Consider the following 24,206-nt stretch of genomic DNA (forward strand, 5'->3'; position numbering starts at 1 on the left):
TAATATTTGCTTTAAAAGGACTCTAGTCTTCAGATCACCTTTCTTCTTTTCCACCTTTTCTTTCTCTGTGTTTACCCTGTTCTCATAATACTGGGCCATGTGTAGCAATTTGTCGACCAATAGTCTTTTCCAGTTCTGTACTCAAAACTTGCCCACTAAAATGTGAAAACACTTGTTCAAACCTGTTAAAAAAAAAAAAAAAAAAAACTCTGTTGCACCCTCGCTTTTACCTTGCATGCATGCTGTCAATTTGTCCCATATAATTCTCTTCTCGGTCACTAAAGTTTTCAGTTTGGTTCCTATAATATTTGGCTACATCAATATAGACTGCGGCGGTTTCTCGCCTACATTCCTAACCCCATCAGCTTGTGTTAAGGCATCCCAAGTATCGCCCATGCTCGCTTGATCATCTACAGTTCTAATTTGCTTCCATAAGTCTGCAGGTAGGATCACGGGAAACAATAAGTCAATATCAGGAAAACTGACGAATTCAAAACTGATTCTATCTCTTAATAGAACCCCATGGAATTTTTCCTAATGTCTGGGATAGACTGCTTAATCATATTCACTTCCACAAACTGTGAGATGTAGTGTGCTGGGATAGTGCTAGTGCAGTTGTCTCTCCTACTTTCGGGACTAGTGTCTGAGGAACCTCTCCAATACGCAACTGTAGAGTAGGAATTTCTGAGCGCTTATTAAGCAATAGGGCTTAATCTAGTGACAGAGGTTAACGTGGTGTCTGGTGAAAATGCTCTTTGTAAATCACCATCATGTCTGCAGGACGACAAATTTCTTTTCATGCATTCATCTGGTAAATACTCAGCCATCACGTGTAACACCTTCCGTTGCGTTCCGGAGTATACTGGCTAAATGTATCATGCACTTCAATTGGGGGAATAGAGGCATCTGAAATCCATCTAAGGGCATCCCTTGTGCAAATGCGCATGTCTTTACTAACGGGTTTCAATGGAGGCAAGAATCGCTTCTGTAGGTACGATGTGTGTTGCTTATTCCTATTCAATTCATCCCAGGGTCCTGCACTGCCTAGATGTCAGGCATGCCCTAAAATTCTACTCTAACAGGACCAAAGGCTTCCACAAGTCGGAGGCTCTTTTTGTCACGTCCGGAGGCTCGAGGCCAGGCTATTAGGCCTCAAAGGCCTCCATATCCCGCTGGATGGTCTCTGCCTTAAAGGAAGCGTAGGAGGGCCAGCATAAGCCGCCCCCGGCCAACATGCATGCCGACGCAGTCAGGCCCAAGGCAACGGCCATCGCCTTCCAGCGCCACGTCCCTTGGCAAGTCATAAGCAGGGCGGCCACTTGGGCCTCTCCCTCGGCTTTCTGCAAGCATTACTGTTTGGATGCCGGCTCTAGATCTGATGCAGCTTTCGGACAGGCGGTTATCGGGAACCTATTTGCTTAAGGAGGGTCTCCTCTCCACCCTGGGGCTACAATCGATTGTAATCGCCCATACAGTATGGAGGAAAGGGGACAGGACGTAAGAGTAATTATAAGTTACTTACTGTAGTGACTAACTTTTTCTTAGTCCATAGTCCCCTTTCCTCCATATGTCCCACCAACCTCCCCCCTAATAATCGTGTCATTAGGCAATGTTAAATCTATTGTCGTCACGTCAGTGAAGACTGAGGTGTGGCGCCGGAGGGCGGAGTCAGGGCAGCGCATGCTCCCTGGGCCACGCCCCTGCGTGCCTCTAAATGTAAAGGGGAAGAACGTTTTTTCCAGTTATAAAGGTTCCGTCTCCTGCCCCTTGGAAGGGACGCCCATACAGTATGGAGGAAAGGGGACTATGGACTAAGAGTACGTTAGTCACTACAGTGAGTAACATATAATTTCGATCAACTCTACCGCTGCCGGGATTGACACTATGGGAGTCCGCAAGTGTAGCAATAGGTCATCTGCGTATAATCCCAATTTGCACTCCACTTCGCCCACTTCAATCCCCACCCCCCGTGGGTCAACGCGGAGCCTTTGGGCCAGCAGTTCCATGGATAGAGCGAACAAAAGGACAGCCCTGTTGCGTACCCTGAACCACCAGGAGAACCATCCGTTCGCTGCCACACATGCCTTCACGTTAGAGTACAGTGCCATAACCCCTCTCAGGAATCCGCTCCACAATTTGCATAGGACCGCCCTCCGGAAGGCCCAGTCCACCTTGTCGGACAACTTCTCAGCGTCCACCGCTACGAGTGTGGGACTACCTTCTTTCCCTTGGGCCCGGTCGATTGAATGCCAGCTTTTCTGCATCGTGTCAGCCCCTTGTCGTCCCCTTATAAGCCCCACTTGGTCTGAATGGACCAGTTGTGGCAGGAATAAGTCCAGTCTTGAGGCCAACACCTTTGTATATATTTTTGTCTACATTGAGAAGCGAGATCGGGTGACAAGACCTGCAAACCTGGGGATCTCTGCCCTCCTTCGGTATCACCGATATAAGGGCCCACACAAATTAGTCCGGTGCCCGGCCTGTTTCCAAAATATGATTAAACAATTTCACCATATGTGGGACCAACATGTTTGCAAAATTTTTACAGCAAACTGGAGTATATCCATCTTCACCCAAGCCCTTCCCTATCCGTAATCGTCGGATTGCTTTCGAGACCTCCCGAGTGATGGGGGCATCCATCCCCAAAGCCTCCTCAGTGGTCAACGTCGGAAAGGAAGCCCCCCCAAGGTAAGCCTCCATATCTTTCCCATCCGGGGGCTCCATCCCCGCATACAATTCCTCATAGAAGGAAGCAAAGCTTTCAACAATCCTTGCCGATGTCCCCTCCATTGCCTCCTCCGGACCCCTCACCTCCAAAATACACTGTTTCGCCGGCTGCCCTCGTAGGCTGGCTGCCAGTAGCACGTCTGTCAAATCTCCTTTTTCGTAAAATATTTCTGCTTCAGAAACTGGAGCTTTCAGATTATCCTCCCCTCCTTTAGTAACCACAGCTCAATCCTCTTACCCTGCATTTCCTCTATCCATTCTCCACCCGAGTTGTAAAAACGCCTTTCCAGGACCCCTATGTTCGCTCGCGATTTATTTTCTAGCAACGTCCACTCCCTCTTTCTCCGAGCAACCTCTCTAATCATGACTACCCTCCATGTCGCCTTCGCTGCATCCCATACCATGCCCTAGTCTACCTCTCCCGTATTATTCAAGAGGAAATATTCCTTGATCACGTCCTCTGTTCTCTCTAAAAACCCTATCCCTCCATGGTGATTCTATATACCACTATAGGGATCTACTAGCATTCAAGCCCCCCAAGGACCGGTCTATAGAGACCATGGTGTATCTCAGAGCCCAGTGCCACCTCCCACACCTCCCTCGTGATGCACAGGTAGTCAATGTGAGTATAGGTCCCATGTGGCGATGAGTAAGAGGTAAAGCCTCGCTCCTGTGGGTGGAAAAAAACGCCACACATCACGCAATTCGTAGAGTCCAACACCTCCTGGAGCCCCTCTACATCCCCACCAAGGCTTCCACAACTGATCTGTCTCTGAGCCTTCCTGTCCAAGGCAATATCCTCCCCTCTGAAGCACTCCGTCCCAGCCAGTTATCATCATTGGTCTAGTACCGGACCACCAATAGGATCCAAATTCATTGGATCTTCACAACACACCTCTTCACCCAGGCCCTTCAGTTCAAGATCCTCTCTCTCGCTACATACACCACAAACCACCCTCTAACTCCCCACCCAACCCTCTCCCCTCCTCAAAGCTTCTCCTTTCCAAAAACAATGGTTGGACCAAGATAGAACAATTTCATGTCTGACTTCCCCAGCGGTCCACCATGTCCAGTTCCATAATGAGGGGCACATAAACGCCTCTTATCCAAGGTTAGGGAAACCATGATTTTAGCACTGCTCTTGCCCTCTCTAAAATCTTCAGCTTGTCTGGATAATTATGAAAGGGGGCAAGCACTGACCTCAGGCCCCTAGTTGCGCCACCCGCTCTGTGCATCCTGTCAAATTTTGGCTTCATCAATGGTCTCATCCTGTAAGGAAGGCATGGTATCGAACAGTAAAACGGACACAAGTCATCACAGTTCCAAGGTGTTTATCCGACTTCAGTTGGGTTTGAAAAACACCGATCTAAACCTAAATCTAAAGATGGAAGCAAGCTACGACCATCAAATAATAATAAAGCAGTCCTAGTGGTGTCTTGTCAAAATAAAAGGGCCTATACTAATAAACATATTGCCAATCCTTACTTCTAAATACAAGTAGTGTGGGAAACAATGTTATGCAAAAACAAAGTGTTAAAGAAATGATATGTCAGTATATTCAAGCCATTGGCTTCCCTTCCCCACGTTTTCAGCACGGGACAAGGCGGCACACTTGAGTTTAGCGTAGCCTGTGTCTTCTATAGCACGAGGGTGCAGTTAAAAACGTCAGCATCATGACCTTCAGTGCCAAAGTGTCTCTGCCATCAAAAGTCTTTCAGAGGGCCTGATGCAATACGACAAACATCAAAGTTCCTTTCTTCTTAGGATTTCATAGGTACAAATTCTCTGGTGTCTTTCTGTTCACCCCGGGTGACCCTCTGCTGGGCTCAGACCCAATTTAACACAAAACCTTCAATTGATCTCCGTCTGCTGGGCTTGGGCCAACTTTATCAACTTTGCCACAAACGTTCTTTACTGTATCAACATTGAAGACCTTTGATTGTTCGCAAGATTTTGCTTGACCTGTCGCAGAACCACTTTGATTCACAATTCTCTACAACTTTCACTTTTCAGCTGGATACCTTACAGAGACCTTTGATTGAGCACACAGGTGGTGCCGGACCACCTTGTCAAAGGTATCAAATCTTTGTTTCAAAGTTCAATAACTCATCAGCAGTTCCACTTTACTTGTGTCTTTTATCAAAGGTATTTCAATCAAAGTTCGTTCTAGCGCTTGCCATACAATGTTGCTGCTTGCAACCTTGGCTTCAATACAGACTTGTCTTGTATCAGTCTTCCCACCTCACCGGCTGTGTTGATTTGACCAACGCTGCTTTGTTCCTTGAGCCAACGACAGTACCAGAGTGGCTGGTAATTCTCACAGCCTTGATTCTTGACACGGTAGTGCTCCGGGTATCTACGACACACAATGCAGAATTCGTCGGCCTGTTTTCCTGGTCATAAGTTTTCCAATCTCGATGGCTCATGAAAGCAATGGTTCCTTGTTGAAAAGGTCAAGGGAACTTCCCTCCTTGCAATCCCCTTCTTTTTCGCCGACTTCCTCCTCTTGTTAAACTTCCACCGTGGAACTGCTGTTTTCTCGTGTTCTTTGCCTCGCTCAGAGTGTGCTCTATTGCTCCACCTTTCATCCGTGTGGGGAAGCTTAATGGAAGTCAGGTGTGTGTGATGGTCAGTAATTGCCTGACCATTGTATTGGGGCACGTCGGGTATATGGCTCGGGTGTTAGTCCATTTTCTCTTATAGCGGGCTGTCTGTGAGAAAGTGTTTGTGTTGTAAAGGGGGAAACGGTGTTGGAGTTCCTAAATATCTTACTTGGTAGGATGAGGTAATGGTGGTATAGGAAAGGGGATACTGCGTCTCACCATCCAGTGTCCCACTCCCCGAAGACCCCTCACCCAGGTGATCTTACCGCACTGGTGTGCCCCAGGAACTGGATGTAAAAGCGATGGCCATGTCCTGGCCACCTGGAGGACAGATCCCTGGGGACCAGTGGGTGAGACACCTTCTGGTTTCTCACAATCCCCAAAGAGGAGCTTTGCCATCCCCTGAATGGCCCTCCGCAGATCTTTGTTTCCTCCTCATTCTCGGGCATGCCAAAAAATCTTAGATGGTTTTTCCTATCAGGATTTTCAAAATCTTGAGGGTAATTTCAGTTTCTCTTCTCTCGAGTTCCACTACCCACATGCCCATTTTGGTTTCCAGTGTGTTGAGGGATATGGCTGATTGTTCTCCACTGCTTGTATTCTCTCATCCATCTTGTCGATCCTAACATTGATTTGTCCAGTAGCGAGGCAATATTTCTTTAAGTGGACACCTGGTCTGCCCTCCCATTGCCATAATTTGTTCTGGGTGTACGCTCGGGTTCACGCCTCTGCAAATGCTCAAAACGTCCCAGCATAGTTTTCCAGTCCATGGGGGCAGGGAGGTCCGACTCCGGTCGGGTCCAGCCACCTCCAATCCAGCACCTACAATGTTTAGGGCTAAAGGGCTGTCTCTCCCTCGCGGTCTCCCGGGGGGGGGGGCTCTCCTGTAACCGCCGTTCCAGGCACAAACCTGCGCACTACAGCTAGGCCCTCCCCTGTCAATAGTGCACTCCATCCTCTCCTTTAACCCTGGGGTGGACCTGCTGTGACGTCCCGCACCGGTAGTGGCATCCGCTGGGGCCACTGTCCCTGGAAGAGCCCTCAGGCTGTGATACCGTGCAATGCGCCACTTAAAATCTCAGTCTGACTGTGTTGCTTCACCCTCGGGATTCAACTAGCCCCCTGTGTCCGGTCTCACCAGACTGCCATGGGTTCACTGCGCTGGGGACTGGATCCACGCCGGGACCCCTTGTGAGTTGAATAGAGGTCCCTCACACATAGCCTCACCCCACCAAGCTCACTATCCAGTCAGCTGCACTGGGCGGGCACATGCCCCTAGCAGATGCCAGGGTGGGGGTCACACACCCCAGCTACGGGCCTACGGCCTCTGCACTCCTGGGATATGTGCCTTATCCCTCCATGCCAAGGCGCCACTCAAAGTTGTCACATGCGCCAGTTATCTTCGGCACGCACCCGCTTCCAGGGACCCTGGGTGGGGCATCACAAGAGCCAAGTACCCGCACTGGTGGCCCGGAGTTCTCAGTCCCGGTCCTCCTCTGTTGCGTCTGCGCTCGGGAGGAAGCATCTAGCAGGCACCCTCGTGCCACAGAGTGAATCCCTCGCCACTCACAGCCTCCAAATACCGGCGCCCAAGCTGCCTGTCACGGTGGGCCTCTGGCATGCAACCTCAAACAGCCCTCCATCTCGGAAGGGACGGCGCCACCTAGGGGCCCCGTCTCCTGGGAGGCACGGCCTACAGCCCGGCAAAAAAGTTCCCCTTGAACAACTCTGGTTCCCCTGAGCTGATCCAGTGTGGACTTCGCCACCATGTGCCCAGAATATTCGAACATCATCCGGTCTCGGATCAGACTGTCGGGGGATGAGGGGAGGTCCAGAGTAGGGGCTCTGTCCACTGAAAGACTGTCCACAGAAAAACCAGTTGGTGCTGGAGCTAAGCACTCAAGCTGCCAGCATCCACGCCCCTCTGGTGGCCTCTCAAAATGTATCATTCTAACAGGACTGCTGTGGATGAAACGCTTTCACAATCTATTTATGATGTATTCTGAGGGTTTCCGGAAGGCCGTGCTGGCTGGAGATATTATTCAACAGTGGTTCAGTACAATGGATGGGATTCCTTTAGAAAAATAGTTTTGGGAAGAAGTAAATGAGAAACCTCAATTGTAGGGGTGAGATCTTTGATTTAGATTAGGCCAAATACTTTCAGGTGTCTTGAGGCAAGATCTGTTAACACAATGGGTAATGGCACACTTTAAAAGTACATTTTCCAAAAATAGGCATTGCAACAACCACCAGTAATGCACCAGCAATTGTTTCACAGGTTGATGTTTATGAAGACTGGTTGATTCCCCCTATGTTGCCAAATATGTCCTATGCCGAATGTGTCCCCCCCACCCTCCCGCACACTGCCATTAGACGCTCAGATTTGCAAGGTCAGTCCATTTCGATTTCAATTTTATTTTTACTTCCCTATGAAGATGGCTTACCTGTTAGAAGTTGTCTCTTTATCTGTGGGTCGAATAACCAACTTTGTGTCCTGGAATTACTTTCAGCACCTTGTCTTGCAGTAATTGTATCATATGCTCAGACGGAATGGGTAATCTCAAGACAATTCTATGCATCTTGTTTTTGCTTATTGTATGATTCACTTAGACTTTTAGCAGAGTTTACAATTTCCAGTTGAAAGCTTCTAGCCAGACATAAAAAAGTCACTTGCTCCCTCAATACTCCACACACAAAGCACACCATGTATTACTCTCCAATAACCTATCACTTGCAAGTGGCGAATGCACATTTTGAAGCCTGCTTCTAGTGTATGTTGTGGAAACTCCTCCTGACACTCTTCTGCTGTGGCTTACCATTTTGTTATATTCGGTCAATCGTTTGGTTGTAGCCTTCTCTCTATAGTCTAGCCATCAGGGAAGACAAAAAGTGAGGTCGCATTGATTCTATAGTCTCATTTATTGTAGTAGCTCTGTCTTTCTCTTGCGTGTTGGACTATGATCTGCAGATGGTCATCACAACCGTAGGACCTTTAGATTACATTGATATATCACTGACCTATCAATCGATCACATATCACTGTATACGATACAATGTTAAGGCCCCATACATATTGTTTTATGTGCACACTTGGAATTAATCAGTTGTGTAGCCTTTGAATTATCTACAGCTTTAATTTCCAGTTTCATGCATTTTTGATAAATGTGCTATAACTGTATCTCTGACTTATTTATTAATTATGTATGTGACTGCATTTCATTCATTGTGCATTTGTTCTGCATGCAAATTATACTTGAGCCCTCAACTGTACAATTGTCTTGAGGTTGAAAGACTGATTTATACTAGCCCCGCCCCCTTCCTCCTATAGCTCTGTGCCCCATAGAACACATCAGAGTCTCAAGAAAAATGTGCTCCAGCTATCAGTCACTGACCTAGCAATCCACTTTGCACCACAACACTCGTCACGCTTGTTCTACAACGTCATTAAACTAGTCCTCTCTTCGTAATAGAACAGTTGCTTTAATTAAAATTCACAATTTATAAGCTATGCAATGTACCAATTCCCATGTCTGTTTGGACTTCGGTCTGCTGAAGGGCCATTCAACCTACAGCCCTCCAAATGTATAACACATGGCAGGAGGCGCTATACAATTATCAAATAACATAGCACAACGGTACATGCAGCGCAGGCATGTCTGTGTCAATAACTGCGGAATGGTTACTTTCATGACTTTGCAAGAATAAATCTGTCAATTAGTGGGGGTTTTCCAGTGTCCTAATGCTGGTAGGGGACATTCAGGCCTTGTCCACTGACCCCTCGGTGAAAACGAGGGCAACGTTAGCCTTTTATACCAAACATTTGGATAGTCCAGCGGCCCTGCCCCTTAGTAGTTGCGCAATGAAGACTGGCCTTTGAAATCCAGAGGCATATAAACTTAAACCCCTGCTATGCCACAGTCCATACCTTGGAGAAACAGCCGCTGTCTTCACTGGCAGCCCACCTCCTGGAGTGATTCGCCTTTGTTCAGCGCTCAATTGCATCCCATACATGCCTACCTTGCTCCACATGCATAAGAGAGGGAAACACACAGACAATCCCATCTAAAATCGCAGAAGAGCAGAAAAAGATTTGCCAACGAATGATGAAAGTAGCCCAGCTAAAGTCCTAAATCAAGATAACTGAGCATATGCTGTATTTTCGACTTAGCAGCTACTCCCCAGAAAGACAAATGTGTGTTCCCATTTGTGTTTACTTTGTGCAAAAATATGTTGTAGCTCAACTACCATACCATTGTATATCTCTAAACCTAGTTTTTGTAATGTGTACAGTTTCGAGTGGGAACAATGTAGGAGTTGTGGAAATGCTGCGTGGTGTGCAATCAGCACATTGCGCCCCGGCATGCATGGAATGCAGATGCAAACAACATTGGCAGATCACCCAAGGACACTTGGCAAAGGAGCTCAGGGTTTTCACAATTCAACAGGTGCAGCAAGAACATGCGTTACCGCTGAAATCGAAGGATTGTTGGTTTATTACAGCATTGTTGTTCTAACCTACAAACAAGAGCTTACTCCATTAACTCTTAAAGAAAACTTCTGTGCCTTTTCGATGGGCGATTTTGCAATTTTTCAACAGTGCATTTTCTTATCCAGTGCTATTTTTAGTTGCCTTTCAATCGTTCAGCAGTTAAAGGAAGTGAGCAGTGAAATCCTTTTTGTAACACATTTCCTAGTTGGAATGTTTTGCCGTAGACATTTTCTGGACTACTTAAACCTTATATGTACTGTTCTCCAACCAGTCTTGTGTGTAGGCAGATTTTCTATGTATTCGCAGAAATGAAAAACATCCTGCCAGCAGGGCGATGGACAATTGAAAACTACAGGGAAAAGTTCAAACTTTTTTTTTTTCCAGTTATTTTATATTGGCTTATTTGGATTTTTTAATTAATGGAAACGCTATATTATGATGCAATTTCTTAGTTTCACAAAAATTCTTCGGTAAGAGCAATGATCTCCCGAGAACTCTTCTGCAGAGTGCAGCATTCTAGGCAATCTCTTTGGTCCGCTTGAAATGTGACCTTCCTCTTTCTGAAGTCCCTCATTCCTCTCCAAAGGTACTTTTTTTTTTTTTTACTCCGAAAGGTCGGTGCAATACTCTCCAGAAGCAGATAACGCCTGACTCTTAAAACTCTGGGCTGATCCCTGTATAAGGATGAATTGCAGAAGTGTTCTCATTACCACTAACTTTTACTACTGGTGACTTGAGCATTTCTTTATTATGTCACTGTCATATTATAAAGCGGTCTGTGGGACTTCCACGTCTTATACATTACACGATCCGAACACAGGCCAAAAAATCACTCCCCACTAGCCATTGTTGAGTAATAATTCATTCTTGTTGAGTAACAAATTATGGCCGGTGTGCATGTGTAGAACTCCCATTCATGCAATGGATTAAGTGTTTTTTTTATACCTGGCTAGTAGCTTACAGCTTGAATTGTTTTGCACTAGTAACATTGTGTTGACATCTAAATGCCATAACCACATTTAATTCACAGAGAATTATACACGTGGAAACCCCTTCCAGAAATCATTGGTCCATGTTTGGTATTCTAACCAGTGGCTGAATCTCTACAAGCATGGAAGGGAGTAAGGAAAAGCTTGTTGAATGGTGTGACGAATCCGAAATGATGGTCATCACTCCCCAATGGGGAGCCACTCCCTTTGGTACTGGAGAGTTCAGCCAGATATGCTCAACACCCCTACAGGGCAGGATAGGCAGGATCCGTCTGGAGGAGACTCCCCACGCCAGCCCCCCCTTCCATTGGGGACAGGAAAAATCCAGGGGGGGTAGGGACTGAAGTCACTACACCCTTTCTCCCCCAAAGACACTAACCGCTTTATGGTTACATAGGTGTTAGTGTATGAGAATCCTCTAGTCCCTTTAGCCATGGCAGACTCTGCTTCCGACCCAAACTGGACCCAACCCACAAGGAAGGCAGTGGAAGAACAAACAAACCAACCCAGAATAAGGGACTTGCTGGAGAAAGTCAATCGGGGGAGAGCCTCTGTGATGTGGGCAGAGCTCAATTCCACCGCCATGCATAAGTGGTGTGTGGCTGATGAGAGCGAGTGAACACCCGACCTGGCGTTTCATTCCGCACCCTACCCTACTCTATGATAGTACAACAAACTTACGTGGATGGGTAACATTGCCCATCCGACATAACTGCCACGAGATTGAAGTGAATTGGAAGTCAGAGTCAGGGCCGCAAGGACAAATCGCCTGTGGGGTTCTTCACCAAGAGAGAAGAGGTGCTGTTGACAAGTACATAGTTGAGTTGATGGGCCGTGTAGGCAGCACTGCAAATGGAGGGAGGCCGAGTGGTCCACACACCCCTCCTAGGGAGCACCACTGAACACAGGTATGCAGGGGCACCTGTAGAATGGGAGGCAGACAGCAAGACGAGGACCAGAGAAGGAAAGCGTAAAGCAAGAGCACCAAGACCCGGTGTGGGGAGAGAAGCAAAGAAAGCGAACAAACCCTAGTGTGGGGATAGAACCGAAAGACCCTAGAGCGGGGCCGTGAGAGTAAAGCACAGATCGAAGAGAAAAGAGACTGAAAAGCACCCCTGGAGAAGGGGGAGAAATAGAGCAAGGAAGAAAACTGTGAACTTCTGAAGGGCTGTCAAAACCCTGAGAAACCTGGCTGGAGACTTAGGACGTCGTCCCCCTGACCACAGCATATGAACTATATACCTGAACTGTAAACCTAGGCAAGGGCCTATGAGGATGAAACACACTTGAGGTGGGTGGACCGAGGGGGGGTCAGAAGCCAGCACCGTTAAGTTCTGTACAGAGTTTCATAGTATGGCGAACACCCCTGTCAATGTCTACTTTTAAATTGAAAGTAAACAATTTATAATAATCCAAACCAACCACTACATGGCAGAATATGCAGACCATACGATTCTGACCAGTCCCCCACTAATCCTTTTTCTGGAGTTTGTAAGTACATGTGGGGGATATTTATTATATTGTATTTATTATAATGTCAGGGTGTTTCATAGTGTTTCACAAGTCCGTATTGAGACCCAGGACTTTTGTCGGCGAGGTAGGTTACTAAATTCCTAGGCTTTTTTTTAGGCCATCTCTGGATTCAGCATTAGATGCGAGACACCACTGTCTCAAGCCTTCCTCAGCACCCCAGGTCGGAGCATGAATCTAAGCCTCCAGCAGTCTCCAGGATTCTTCACAAACACTTTGCAGTGGCGAGTCTGATGTGTCAGTGCCATTTTGCAGCTTCTCAAATATCTGGCACCGCCGACATCCCCTGCAGTTGATTCCCAAACTTGACCCATCCTTCTGTCTCCTGTCTGGCTTTTCCATAGTCAAGGATCGTCCCTCAGTTTCTGAGCCACATAATGCAGGCTCCTGTTTTCTCTCTCATTGTGTGATAGTCTGGCTGTGTGCACTAGACATTACCTCTTTCTGGGTCTCCCTATGGTAATCTCGCTATAATCCAGACAAGTTTGTGACTTGGCACTGCTCTGCCATAACTGTTTGCAAGACATAAATTAGATTTAAAAAATTGATTAGCAGAGTCTGCTAATTAAAATGTTCTTGATTAGCAAACCACACTATTTGATTAGCAATGTTATACTGATATTTTGAATGTCACAAGAACGACAACGTAAGCAACAATACAGCGGGTTTGTGCACAGCTAAAGAGTAAGATGAGTCGGGCCCTGAAAATTCTTTAAAATTCCACTCGAACTGCAGGTCGAGAAACTTAGTTTACCTACTCGACTTAAAAGAAATTCACTCGACCCATGACAACAAAGTTAAATGTGCTTTCTGTAAAATTGTGCATGCCACCACAAAACCACTTGGTTTGGCACACTACTGCCACCCAGAGGCCCAAGGACTGAGCTCTGGGAATATGTCATCTGCCACAACACATTTATCATTCCTTTGACTTGCCGTATCTAAAACAAAAATGTGACCCCTCCCCAATATTCGCATCCCGGGACAAGGTGCCAGCCAATTTGGAGCCAATGCAGGCTCAATTCCCTTGTATAGGCCCAAGTGTTACCCTCTGGTAGAAACCTTCCTAGTCAGACTGCCAGATATCTGCTTTGCCTCCAGGCATCCGCCGCCTTTTTCTGCTCCCTCCCACCACCCACCCCATTCCCACTCCCAACAAATTTACTCCCTATCTCCTTGCTGTACACGTCTTGGCCCTGCCCTCCTGATTTTTGTCTTCCATGATCCTTACTGGCACCACCTCCACATCATTATAGTGGGCGTATATACGTATATTCTTTTACTAATACTTCATCGATCAAGCATGTTCTGTATGATCTCTTTGAACTACCCCTTAGCCTTGGGGTGGTGCCCAGGAGTGCTAATAGTTGTTTTCCTGATGTCCCGCTGCCAGGAGCACAATTAATCATTGCGCCCAGCCGCCAGCCCAAATGTCCTGGCAGCAGGGTGCCGAAGGGAGGTGTCCTGCTGCCAGGGCAAGGATGGTATTGAGCAGGAGCACATCACACTGAAAACCGGTGTCCGTGTCCCTCCCGGCTCTGAGCCACTGCATCAGCTGCAGCCGCCTGGAGTAGTCCGTGGGGGACACAGATGCTGTGTGCTCTGCCTTCAGCTCCAGTCCTGAGTCCATTCACTAGTCCGATTTCAGAAAGAAGTCTGATCGTTATTTTCTGGAGTTGGACTAGTGAATGCACTCGGGACTGGAGCTGGAGGGGCACACAGGAGCACGGTCTGATGACCTTTTTTATCTGGGCATCTATGATAAAGCAACAGTTTGTCATAAATGCCCTAAAAAAGTCATGGCATCGTAAGAAACGACTACTGGCTGCCCCCAAATACCAGCCTAGCCAAGTAATAACAGGTAGCATACGTGGTCTAAAGCCAAGTATGATTTATGTTATTACTTGGCTAGACTGTATTTGGGGACTGCCCCGGGACGGCGCCAGGGTCTTTCAACTTTTCAAATGATACGGGCTTTGAGCCTCGGGGTTCCCCCAGCAATCGCCCCCATGTTGCCAGTCAGCAGTCTTTTAACAGAACAATATATTAATTTCTCTATTTTCCTTCTGGGGCTTAAAATGTTCGCTGTGCAGTGCTCGCATTACAAGCTGGGTTTTCTCTTTCCACGGGATATACAGAAGTGCTATCGCCCCATTGCCTTCTAACACTGGAGCCTCAGCCACTTGCTGATAAAGAAGGGTTTAGAGCTCCCTGCTGGCTGGCTGGCCGTCTCGTGATAATCATCGGCGGCTATTAACCTTATCTTTGTCACCATTGTAATGTATGCACCCATGGGGGGCCTCAGACTGTTCTCGCTCTAAGCAGAGGACCCCAACCATCATGTTGAAATGAGCCCCCCACACATCTTCAGTTGGGCCTGGGGCAGCCAGCCTAGCCCTTTCTTACTGTGGCGTGAGATGTTTTCTAAGCATCCATGATCAGCCACGTATGGTATGTGTCATTACTTGTCTAGGACAGCCCTTTCTTACTGTGGCATGACTTTTGTTCTGGGCATCCTGTCCGGGACAGCAGTGTTGGTGTATGCTCCATGTCCCATTCTTGTTTGAATGTTGCAGGGAGTAGGTACGTAGTCAAGTCATCCATTGGGGGGGCAGGAACGATTGTGTGTCAGTTTAGCAATCATTTTCCCAGGTGCATTTGGTGGGAAAAGTAGCAGGACTTTTTTTGTGGCTCGCTCCCCCACTCTTGTAATGCTGGCTAGGTGGTAACAGCCCTTGAAGCTGGTATTATTGCCTAAACAATACACATATGCTTGCTTCAGACAGTGTTCATAAAAGCAAAGCCCGCCTGATTTTTGAGGACGGAGTTTGTGTATTTTTAATAAAATTGGTAGCTATGACTTTCAAAGCACATTCTTATGGATCTGTTCTTTGGTTTTGGTCCAACTGACTGTAAAAATTGTGGTTAGTTTGTAAATTAGGTGTAGATAATGTGACTGGTATTTGGCAAGCACTCTGTGTAATAGTACTCATTTCATGTGCCTAAGCTCCCTTTTCATGAATGCATGTAGAGGTTCCCCACTGTGACATCTTGCCTGCAGTCGGGCTCCTTTCCTCATTGGTTGAGCATGCTTACTTATGCATTCTTCCAGATCAGAGTCTAAGAGTCCACTGAAAGATAATGAAGGTCTTTTTCACCTTTGTAAACATGTGATGCGCTTGTATTCCAGTGTTAAATCATTTTGGTATTTGAATAGCTCACGTCTGCTATCAAAATGACCTTGAAGCTCTAAGTTTGGTCGAGGGGTGCATTAGAGCACAGTTCTTGGTGGTGTACAGACTGGTCTTAATGGATGGGTCGAGAACGGCGTGCGCTTCATTTTTATCTATGTTGGATGAAGCCGCTTTTCATCCATGAGTCTTCGATGTGCTTTAATGCTGGTGCAATCCTCTGGCCACTGTTTTATGCAGGGCCAGCTGAATGTGTCGGGAATGCAGGGGGGCAATTTCAACATGTTTGGTGGTCTCTTGTTTACAAGTGATATAAAGTCTGAGGCATCCGTGGACTGCTAAAATTATAATGGAGACAAAGGAATAGAGCCAGGGTGTTAACCACTTCAGATTATGATGGGCCGGCCACCAAGCCAGCCAGCCGGAAGCTGAAACATTACATTTCCTCAATTAAAGAAGTATGGTCCTCTATCGTAAGACTGCAATCATTGGGTCAGATGCATGCCCGCCTTCCCCTGCCCTATCTGTGCCCCCGCCCCCAAATAAGGCTTTTGGGGGAGCATTTCAACTGAAAGAGTTGAAGGGCACAATGGCATTCTTGGTCTAATGCACGCAGGTTTGTGAGTAGAGCATGCCTGGTGCCAATGCAGTTCTAGCAGTTTTTATTCAGGTTGAGCTGAATAGATTCAGGAGATTAGGTGCCTGAGTAGCAAGTCATGCGTGTGCTTTCTCCACTAATGGCGCCTAGAGACCTTGTGCTGTCCACAGCAATCCTTTTTCACAGGATGAAGGACGAAATATGGAAGAGTACCTTTTGTTTCTGTTGTGACACATGGCTGTATAGGTAACTGTCAGTATGTAAGTTTTCAAAGTGTTCATTGGGAAGGTCTGGAGACAACCTCCCGTTTTCAAGACACACTCATTGTGGGGGAGTTGTCACACGGTATAACCATTATTGTGGCATGGCACAGGATGCTGCACTGTTTAGAATTTTTTTTAATGAGCCAATTTCTTTTATAAACGTGAGTTAATACATATATTTAAAGTCTTTGGGACCCGATTCACGTAAATGTGTGCAGAAATCACGCAAGGGCCGTGAGCCTGCAAGCAGAAAGATAAATGGGCGTCCGTGTATGTATGGAGTTGACGGCGGAAAGTAACCGTAATTGCAGGTTGTGGCCGGAACACCCCGCCACACCCACACAAAGCATGAACTGCAGAATAGCTACTGTTGCATGCTCACCCGGGGCGTGAATACACGCACCCTTCAAACAGTGCCTGGTGTCCCCCGCAAGCAGGCGTGCATTTCGGGGACCCTGCGTGGGGATCCCCGTAACTGTATCCGTCACCCTGACAACAGTGGCGTAACACAAAATGTGGGGGCCCCCCTGCGAGACCTCCCAATGGGGGCCCCCTAAACTCCGCCCCAACATAGGTATGCCCCGCCCACCAGTTTAGACCATGCCCACCACGATATGCTCCGCCCATACACATTTGCTCCACTCGTATATTTACGAGCCATTCGTCCCACTCATACCTTGACGAGCATCTGCACTCAAGTACACTGTTCTCACTCTTATTTCGTAAACATTGCTACCAATTAATGTACAATGTATTGCATTTAATATATAGCACAGTCAGTATATACTGCAAAACATATATTATCCTACGACACATACAAACTAAGCAAATATATATAAAGAAGTGATAAAGATAACAAGCTCCAAATCAGAGTATAGTGATGGAAGTCAAATATTATCAAATATGTTTCTGCTTGTCAGTAACACAATATAGTCACTATCCCAAATCAAGTATTGGAAATTTGGAATTGCAGGTATCCAAAAATAAAACAATCTTAATGACATATGTATATTCACATATACATACAAAGAAAAGGCATGTGTGCGTGTCAATAGACAGTGTATTAACATCAGTGGGAAACAAAAAAGGCAATTGAGCAAATGTTTTCCTTGGGACTTGCAGTACCGAAATGAAACATTTCATCTTTATTTCTTTGCCATTTTTCATCAAGTTATATAGTGCAGTGGTGAAGTGTCTGGCCTACAAACCTGACAACTGTGGTGTGATCACTAAGGTCGGATTTAATTCATGAATTCAAAGAGGACATTCAATAGCTGGGGGGGACTGAGTACACCACCTGAATAAAGTGGGTGGACTCCGTCCCCCATAATGGTTTTTAAAACTTTAAATGGTGTGCATGTTTTAAACTTCAAGAACCAATACAAATGTTTTCCCTGGGACTTGCAGAACCGAAATAAAACATTTCACCTTTAGTTGTTTGTCATTTTTCATCAAGTTATAAAGTGCAGTGGTGAAGTGTCTGGCCTACAAACATAATTAACAAAACTGATTAAGTGCGTGCAGCATGTCCTTTGCAATGATTTGCAAAACGTTTTTTTGGGGGGTGACGTTTCCCCCTGTAAAATGTTTTTGTGAATCAGGGCAGGGCAGCAGGCCCATAATATTTTACACTCTCAACCAATAACAAGCACCATTTCCAACAGGCTTACGTTACACATGTATAGTAGACATGGTTGTCCCTTAACTCAATGTACAGTCATAATTTACTACCACACGTAGGAGTAGCTTTTGCATGGCACCTGTAACAGGCTAATTTCAAATGACGCTCTCAATAGCACGACGCAGACTGCCTTTGTGACCACGTTTGTCTCCACCGCCTGCTCAACCGCATATGAGGTATTTTCTGGGTGGTGTGGAAAAATGCATGCGACTATGTGCTATTTGTAGCTCCCTGTCCCTTTTTAACTGCCTCGGTCAGAAAATACTCCTCGGTCACTGCGTGCAATCAGTAACGACGGCCTTCATGTGGGAATATGGCGCCAATATTGCGCCCATCCTTACAGGGATTCCTGATGGATTATCAAAGGCAGTGAGAATTCCGTAGGCATTCAAGCCTCTCCACATTCACCAAAATAGATGGGATATACATGCTGTTGCTTGAGGAAACCCAAAGAGCGTATTTTCCACTCTTATCCCATCAGAGAAAGCTTAAACAAAATGGCTCTGATCATCGAAAATGCACCGAAAATGTGTACCCGCGTTTTTTTACGGATCCCTGCAATTTTAAAGCACTATTGAGAATGTAAATTTAAAATGAGGCTATACATCCTTACCTTTGCCAACCATAGCCATGAAGTCCGTGAATATTGTTGCGGGTCTCCTATTTGACAACCACACGTCATTCGCTATATAATCACGTAAACATAGGCGGATGCATGGTAATGGTGATTTAAAAAAAAAGGATAATCTCGGATCGAATTTAGATAATGCGTGAGGAATAATGAACAGTGTTAATGCATCTCCTTCGAATAGGTGTTGCCAAGGTACTTTTCTCCGCAAGGCCTGCACTTTCTTTTTTATTTTTGATGGTTTTCTGATTTCATATTCTAATGGCATTTAGTTACGGGAGGTAATATTTCTCAAGCAGCTATTGATAATTGCACACATTCAGAAGCGCACAGACCGAATAATGTACAGCATTAAAGGCGTAAGATCAGTTGAGTTTTCAAACAGATGAATTAACATGAGCGGCCTCTGGCGTGCTCTGCTAACCGTGGAGCGTTATTTAAAATCATGCAAGATTAAAAGGACGACCCCGTGAAATTCCACATTAGGCCTATGGATTTGGAACAACATCAAATGAAATGTAAAATAAACCCCATTTCAGACAGGGCTCCCACATAACGTTCATACAAAACAAATAGAACTAAAATGATGGACATTACGTTAAGGACTCATTGAAGAGAAATACGTTACAGGAAAATCGTGAAATCAAAACAGCCCCTCGCCAAAGAAAGGTACAATCTTTGCTAAACCATTTTACAAACGCCGCCCTTTTCCAGAATAACAGCTGCTTCCACTCACGGGAATACCATACGCGCCTTTTAATTCGGCCGATTAAAGGGCTGCCCTGACCTGGCTGAGAGCAGCCTCTTCAGAAAGCTATAGTGCTTGGACACTAATAAAAGCAGCAGGCTGAGTAAAGTCAGAGCTCCCCAGATTTCCGTCTCTGGGAGACATCGAGCCGAGGCCGGGTGCGCGCAGGAACACGCTGAATAGTGCTGACGACACGTGCAAAAGCTCTCACTGGGAGTCCCTTCCTTCGGAGCCGAGGCTTCGGGATCGATATTCGCTGGCGCGGCCTGAGCGTGACTCGGAGGCTGGGAAAGTCATTATGATAGGCCTCAGTCAGCAAAACACAGCTGTTGTGACTTGTGCTGCTGTGGCAGAGAAACGTGGACGGTGCTTGCGAGCACCCCATCCTAGCCCGGCCAATAGTCACGCGTGCATGCACCATCATAGTAAGGCTGCCCAGTGCCCCTGCTGCTAAATTAAAATAAAAAAATAACTTACCTTAGTTGACGACCTTTCAAACTGAAGCCTCAGTAGATCCTGCCTGCCGAATTACAATGGATTACCACCTGGGCCGGCAACAACACACACTATAAGTCTCACTACAATCATGCGTAGTGTTTCAGGGTGCGGGCGGGCCGTGTGACTCACTCTCGGCTCGTGCGGAGGCAGGGCTAGCTTGCCAGCTGCGCATGCGCTTTGCAGCATGATGCAGCCCACGCGCAGGCTCAGCTCAGCAAATCTGCAAGGCAAGTTAGTGTGCCTGCCTGAGCTGAGCCTGCCGAGCGACAGTAACTTCACGTGTGAGTGTGCATCCCAGGCGCCGGGTCCACTGCAGTGCAGACAGTCAGTAGTGCAGCACCCCAACGGCACCATAGACCCAGAGACAGAGGGCCAGACCGTAGTCTCTCTGGGTTATGGTGCCACTGAGGGCTGCTGCTCTGACTGAGAGAACACAGTCAGTGATATTGCTGTGCTGGGACTGGGAGAGGCGGCCCCTCTCAGTGACGATGGCGTGGGGGCCCCCGCAGCCCCTGGGCCCCCCCGCGCCGCGGGGGCTGCGGGGGCCCCTGTTACGCCACTGCCTGACAACATGTGTATAAACATTTGTGACTCAGTAATTACTTAGGAAATCTGCGTACGAACCCTGTAAACTATTCCTGCACCCCGCTAAACTGCATAAGCGCACCCCTAAGTTAGATTGGAACCCCGTTGTGTACACGCCCCCAATATCAGACATGCAACCTCCGCGCTGCGTTTCCTACATGCAAGTGTACTTTCGCCTGCCTTCGGGTGGCGGATAGTTTGAAGGACTTGCGTGTCCATTTCCCAGCCAAGGGGTTCCCCGATCGAATCCATGAATACATCACGTGCTGCACAGTTGTGTGCGTGCAAGGGTCTGCCTGCAGGTCGTACTTCGGAATGCCAATTTTTTAACAAGTTCTGCCCCATTTTCAGTGTTCTGCCCTTTGAGCAAGCCACGCCCACGCTCTGCGTAGAGTCTCGCGCAAGGCCCTCAACGGCTCATAGACGTGCTGAGCCTGCGTGAACTCGATGCAAGTGCAGGAAAAGTACTGTGCATTCGATTCCATGAATCGACGAATGCGGATTTGCGCGTAGTTTGGCGCACAAGTACCCTATTTTCTGAGCAAATAATTCCATGAATCGGGCCCAAGTATGAAATGAAATTGACATATTACTCGTCAATTTTCGATTATGAGATGGTTGTGCTTCTGGTATGTTCTATGTTTTCCAAATTTTTATCAAAAACTTCAAACTGAACTGGGAGAGCATGCCACTTATTCTGACTCTTGGGCTTGCTCAGGGGAGCTCGCATTTGAAAACCTCCGCTATGAATGGCGCATCTGTACCTGTGCTGGTTATGGTTTTATGAGCTGATCCTCTGTCTCCCGTCTCGGTTCTCCTGGCGTCTGCCTTTTGTCTGTTGCTCCTCACTCAGTGCTCAGGGCATTGAGGGTGAAAAGTTGGCCACACAGCTGGCCCAGGACTATTGACTTACGCAACACTTGCAGCTTTGTTTAAATTCTGCTTGCTTTTGAAGCAAGTAAGAGGTAGCAATTGGCCCCAATTAATAACAGCATTTGAAGACTTGTTAACACAAACTGTTGGAGTAGTACAACATAGTACATTTTTGGGAGAACTTTGTTATAAATTAACACTTTTAAAGCATATTGGGAGAAACTACCCGCTGGGCAATGCACTATAAATACCAGCCATCCAGTGTTGTCATGTAAGTTTAACCAAGGTGTTCATGCAAGAAAACAATACTTCCATAGGAATTGTAGAGTGCAGAAGCTTTTTTTTTGGATCCATCATTTAATGAATGTTAGTGTCTTGAAGAATTTGGTTCGGTTGTACTTCCTTAAGCGGCAAGTTGCCAGACAAGTGTTCCCATAGTTTGACTGCCTTACTGTGGTTTGTATTGTTTCTCTCTGCATATAAACCTCTGAAATGTTCTATGTGTGACACATCGCCTATTGATAGTTTATTAATACATATACTAGTAGTAATTACCAAATACCTTCGTTTATAAATTAAACAAACTCTACTACATATCTATAACTGGTGCTCTCATTGCTAAATTCAATGTCAAAAATTGTATTTGACCTAAAGCATGAGTCTTTATTATTTATTTATTGTGCATTTGTTAGGCGCTTATACATTAAGTAAATTCTGTTTCAAAGCACCCACATGACAACGGGGAGGGAACATGGGATTGAAAACAATGATTCAGTGCAACATAAAAGACAAACCTACTATGCCTTGTGAGTATTCAGAAAGTGCAAGTGCAGCGAGAATAGGTGAACTGGAGGGGTGTGGGTAAGTGCCGGAATGTCCGTGCTCGTGGGTGAGCAGCAGATGAAGTGCATATAATGGTAAGTGCAATGTGGCCTGGAGCCGCATTGGGTAGAAAGTGCAAGCCTACAGGATTGAGGCAGGTGGGTGCTGAGGCAAGCACTTAGAACTTGGCATATGCTGGGGCGATTGGGTATGGGAGGCCAGGTCCCCGAAGGGATGCATAAGGGTCCTGGCGACCAATCACAGAGACTCTGAGATTAGCAGAGGAGGGACGAAGGGAAGGAGGAGGTGAAGAGGGAAGTCTTGAGGAGCTTCTGGAATATGAGGAAGTCCAGCCCAAGACGATGAGGAAGGGTAAGTCGTTCCATAAGAGGGAGGCAGCTGAAGAAACTGATCGGCCTCTGGCCCTCTGATTAACACCGAGAGTTGGTGCCAGAAGACCGCACAGGTCTAGCGGGAGAGTATTTAGTAAGAGAAAGTTGCAGAAATATGGACCCAGGGCCAAGACAGCCTTGTGGATGATGCAGTGGAATTAGCTGGAGGAGTCGTAAAGTGGAAGAAGGTAGATTCAGGAGACGGCTATTGCAGTTGTCAAGCCTAGAGAGAACCAGGGTTCGGGTAACATTGCACTTCTGGGGGAAAGTGAGAAAAGTGAGAATTAGTTTGCCAAGAAGTCCTAAGTGTGAGGGAGAAAGGAGAGGGAGAGAGGAGTTGAAAATGACTCCAAGGTTTCTGACTTCAGAAGAAGGATCAGGGGGAGAGCACATGGAGGATGGCCAGAGCGAGGGGAAAACCTGGTTTTGAGTTGTCCTGGTGAGATTCGAACCTGTGGCCTTCAGGTTACCTGTGGCTCTTTAGTTCATGCCTAGTGCACCATCCTTCTGGTTATCTATAATACCAACATCTTAAAATGTCTATTTTTTTATTTGAATTTGTATCACGCCAACGTTCTTAATGGTTTACTTCAGACAGCAGGCAAGTAAAAAGGGAAGTGAAGAAAAGTAAAGGATGAAAAAATAAATGTAGAATCGGAATGTACCTCCATGTAATTAATCATATGGTGGCATTTAAATTGGGGGCAGATTATTCTTTTTGCTTAAGTTGTATTGTATGAATGTTTCAACTATCATATTTAACGTGGTGACTGTAAAGTAACATGTATTCCTGTTGTTTTTAGGATGGCCTGAATTCATTGGTCCTGGACCTGGATTTCCCTGCACTACGGAAAAACAAGAACATTGACAACTTCCTAAACAGATGTGAGTACACGGAAACTCGCTTTGTAATCGCTTTTGCAGCCGAATACTTGGCCATCTGCAAGTGCTCATCGCTGGTATGGCTTGTTCTTTATAGTAAAGGTCAGATCGGTAAAGTGCTGGAAGGATTAAGTTCCACATATGTTTTCCATGTATCCCCACAGATTAGACGACTTTGCATAAAATCATATTAGCAGCTCTCGAGCTTAATTCCTTTTGATAGTTTGCGATGTAGGAGAGTGGCAGGTGACCCCGATGTTCATTGACGCAGTTTGTTGTTCTGCCTCTACCTACTGATTTCATGGACTGTTGGAACCGCCAACTCGCCTCCCTTCAGGATCGTCTGTACATGTTCTCCAGAATTATCCTTCATTAACTGCTGGCACATGTAATTCTATGTGCAAATGATGAAAAGAAAGTGAAAAGCTACAGTTGGACCGTTTATGCATGTTCTTTCTAGCAATTGTGCAAATAGTTTAAAGCATGTTTCTCAGGAAAATGTTATTTTGAGAGGAGAGAATCCTAAAAGGGCGATTTTCTAACAGTACAGCCCTTGATACGTTGCTTCTTCCTTTGATATACCTCTGCCTCGAGTAAGAACAAGCATTACCTGGGCATAAGCAACATCATTGTTTGTGCTAAATTTGAAATACTAATCTAATCGTTTCCCCTAGCATCACATTAGATTTTTTAAGAGTTATAAACAA

The 24,206-nt window shown here is 46.3% G+C and overlaps 1 protein-coding gene across 3 annotated transcripts in view; it reads left to right on the forward strand.

The window, feature by feature from the left end:
• The window catches only part of ROCK2 (Rho associated coiled-coil containing protein kinase 2), a 1,440,935-nt gene that overhangs the window by 332,483 nt on the left and 1,084,246 nt on the right, over positions 1-24,206 (forward strand). For all 3 annotated transcript variants that reach the window (XM_069605961.1, XM_069605962.1, XM_069605963.1), the window contains exon 2: positions 23,421-23,502. In XM_069605961.1, the coding sequence (XP_069462062.1) occupies positions 23,421-23,502 (82 nt within the window). The remainder of the gene's footprint in view (positions 1-23,420; positions 23,503-24,206) is intronic.

Source organism: Ambystoma mexicanum, chromosome 4p (assembly GCF_040938575.1).
Source record: "Ambystoma mexicanum isolate Mex_15411 chromosome 4p, UKY_AmexF1_1, whole genome shotgun sequence".
Taxonomy (NCBI): Eukaryota; Metazoa; Chordata; class Amphibia; order Caudata; family Ambystomatidae; genus Ambystoma; species Ambystoma mexicanum.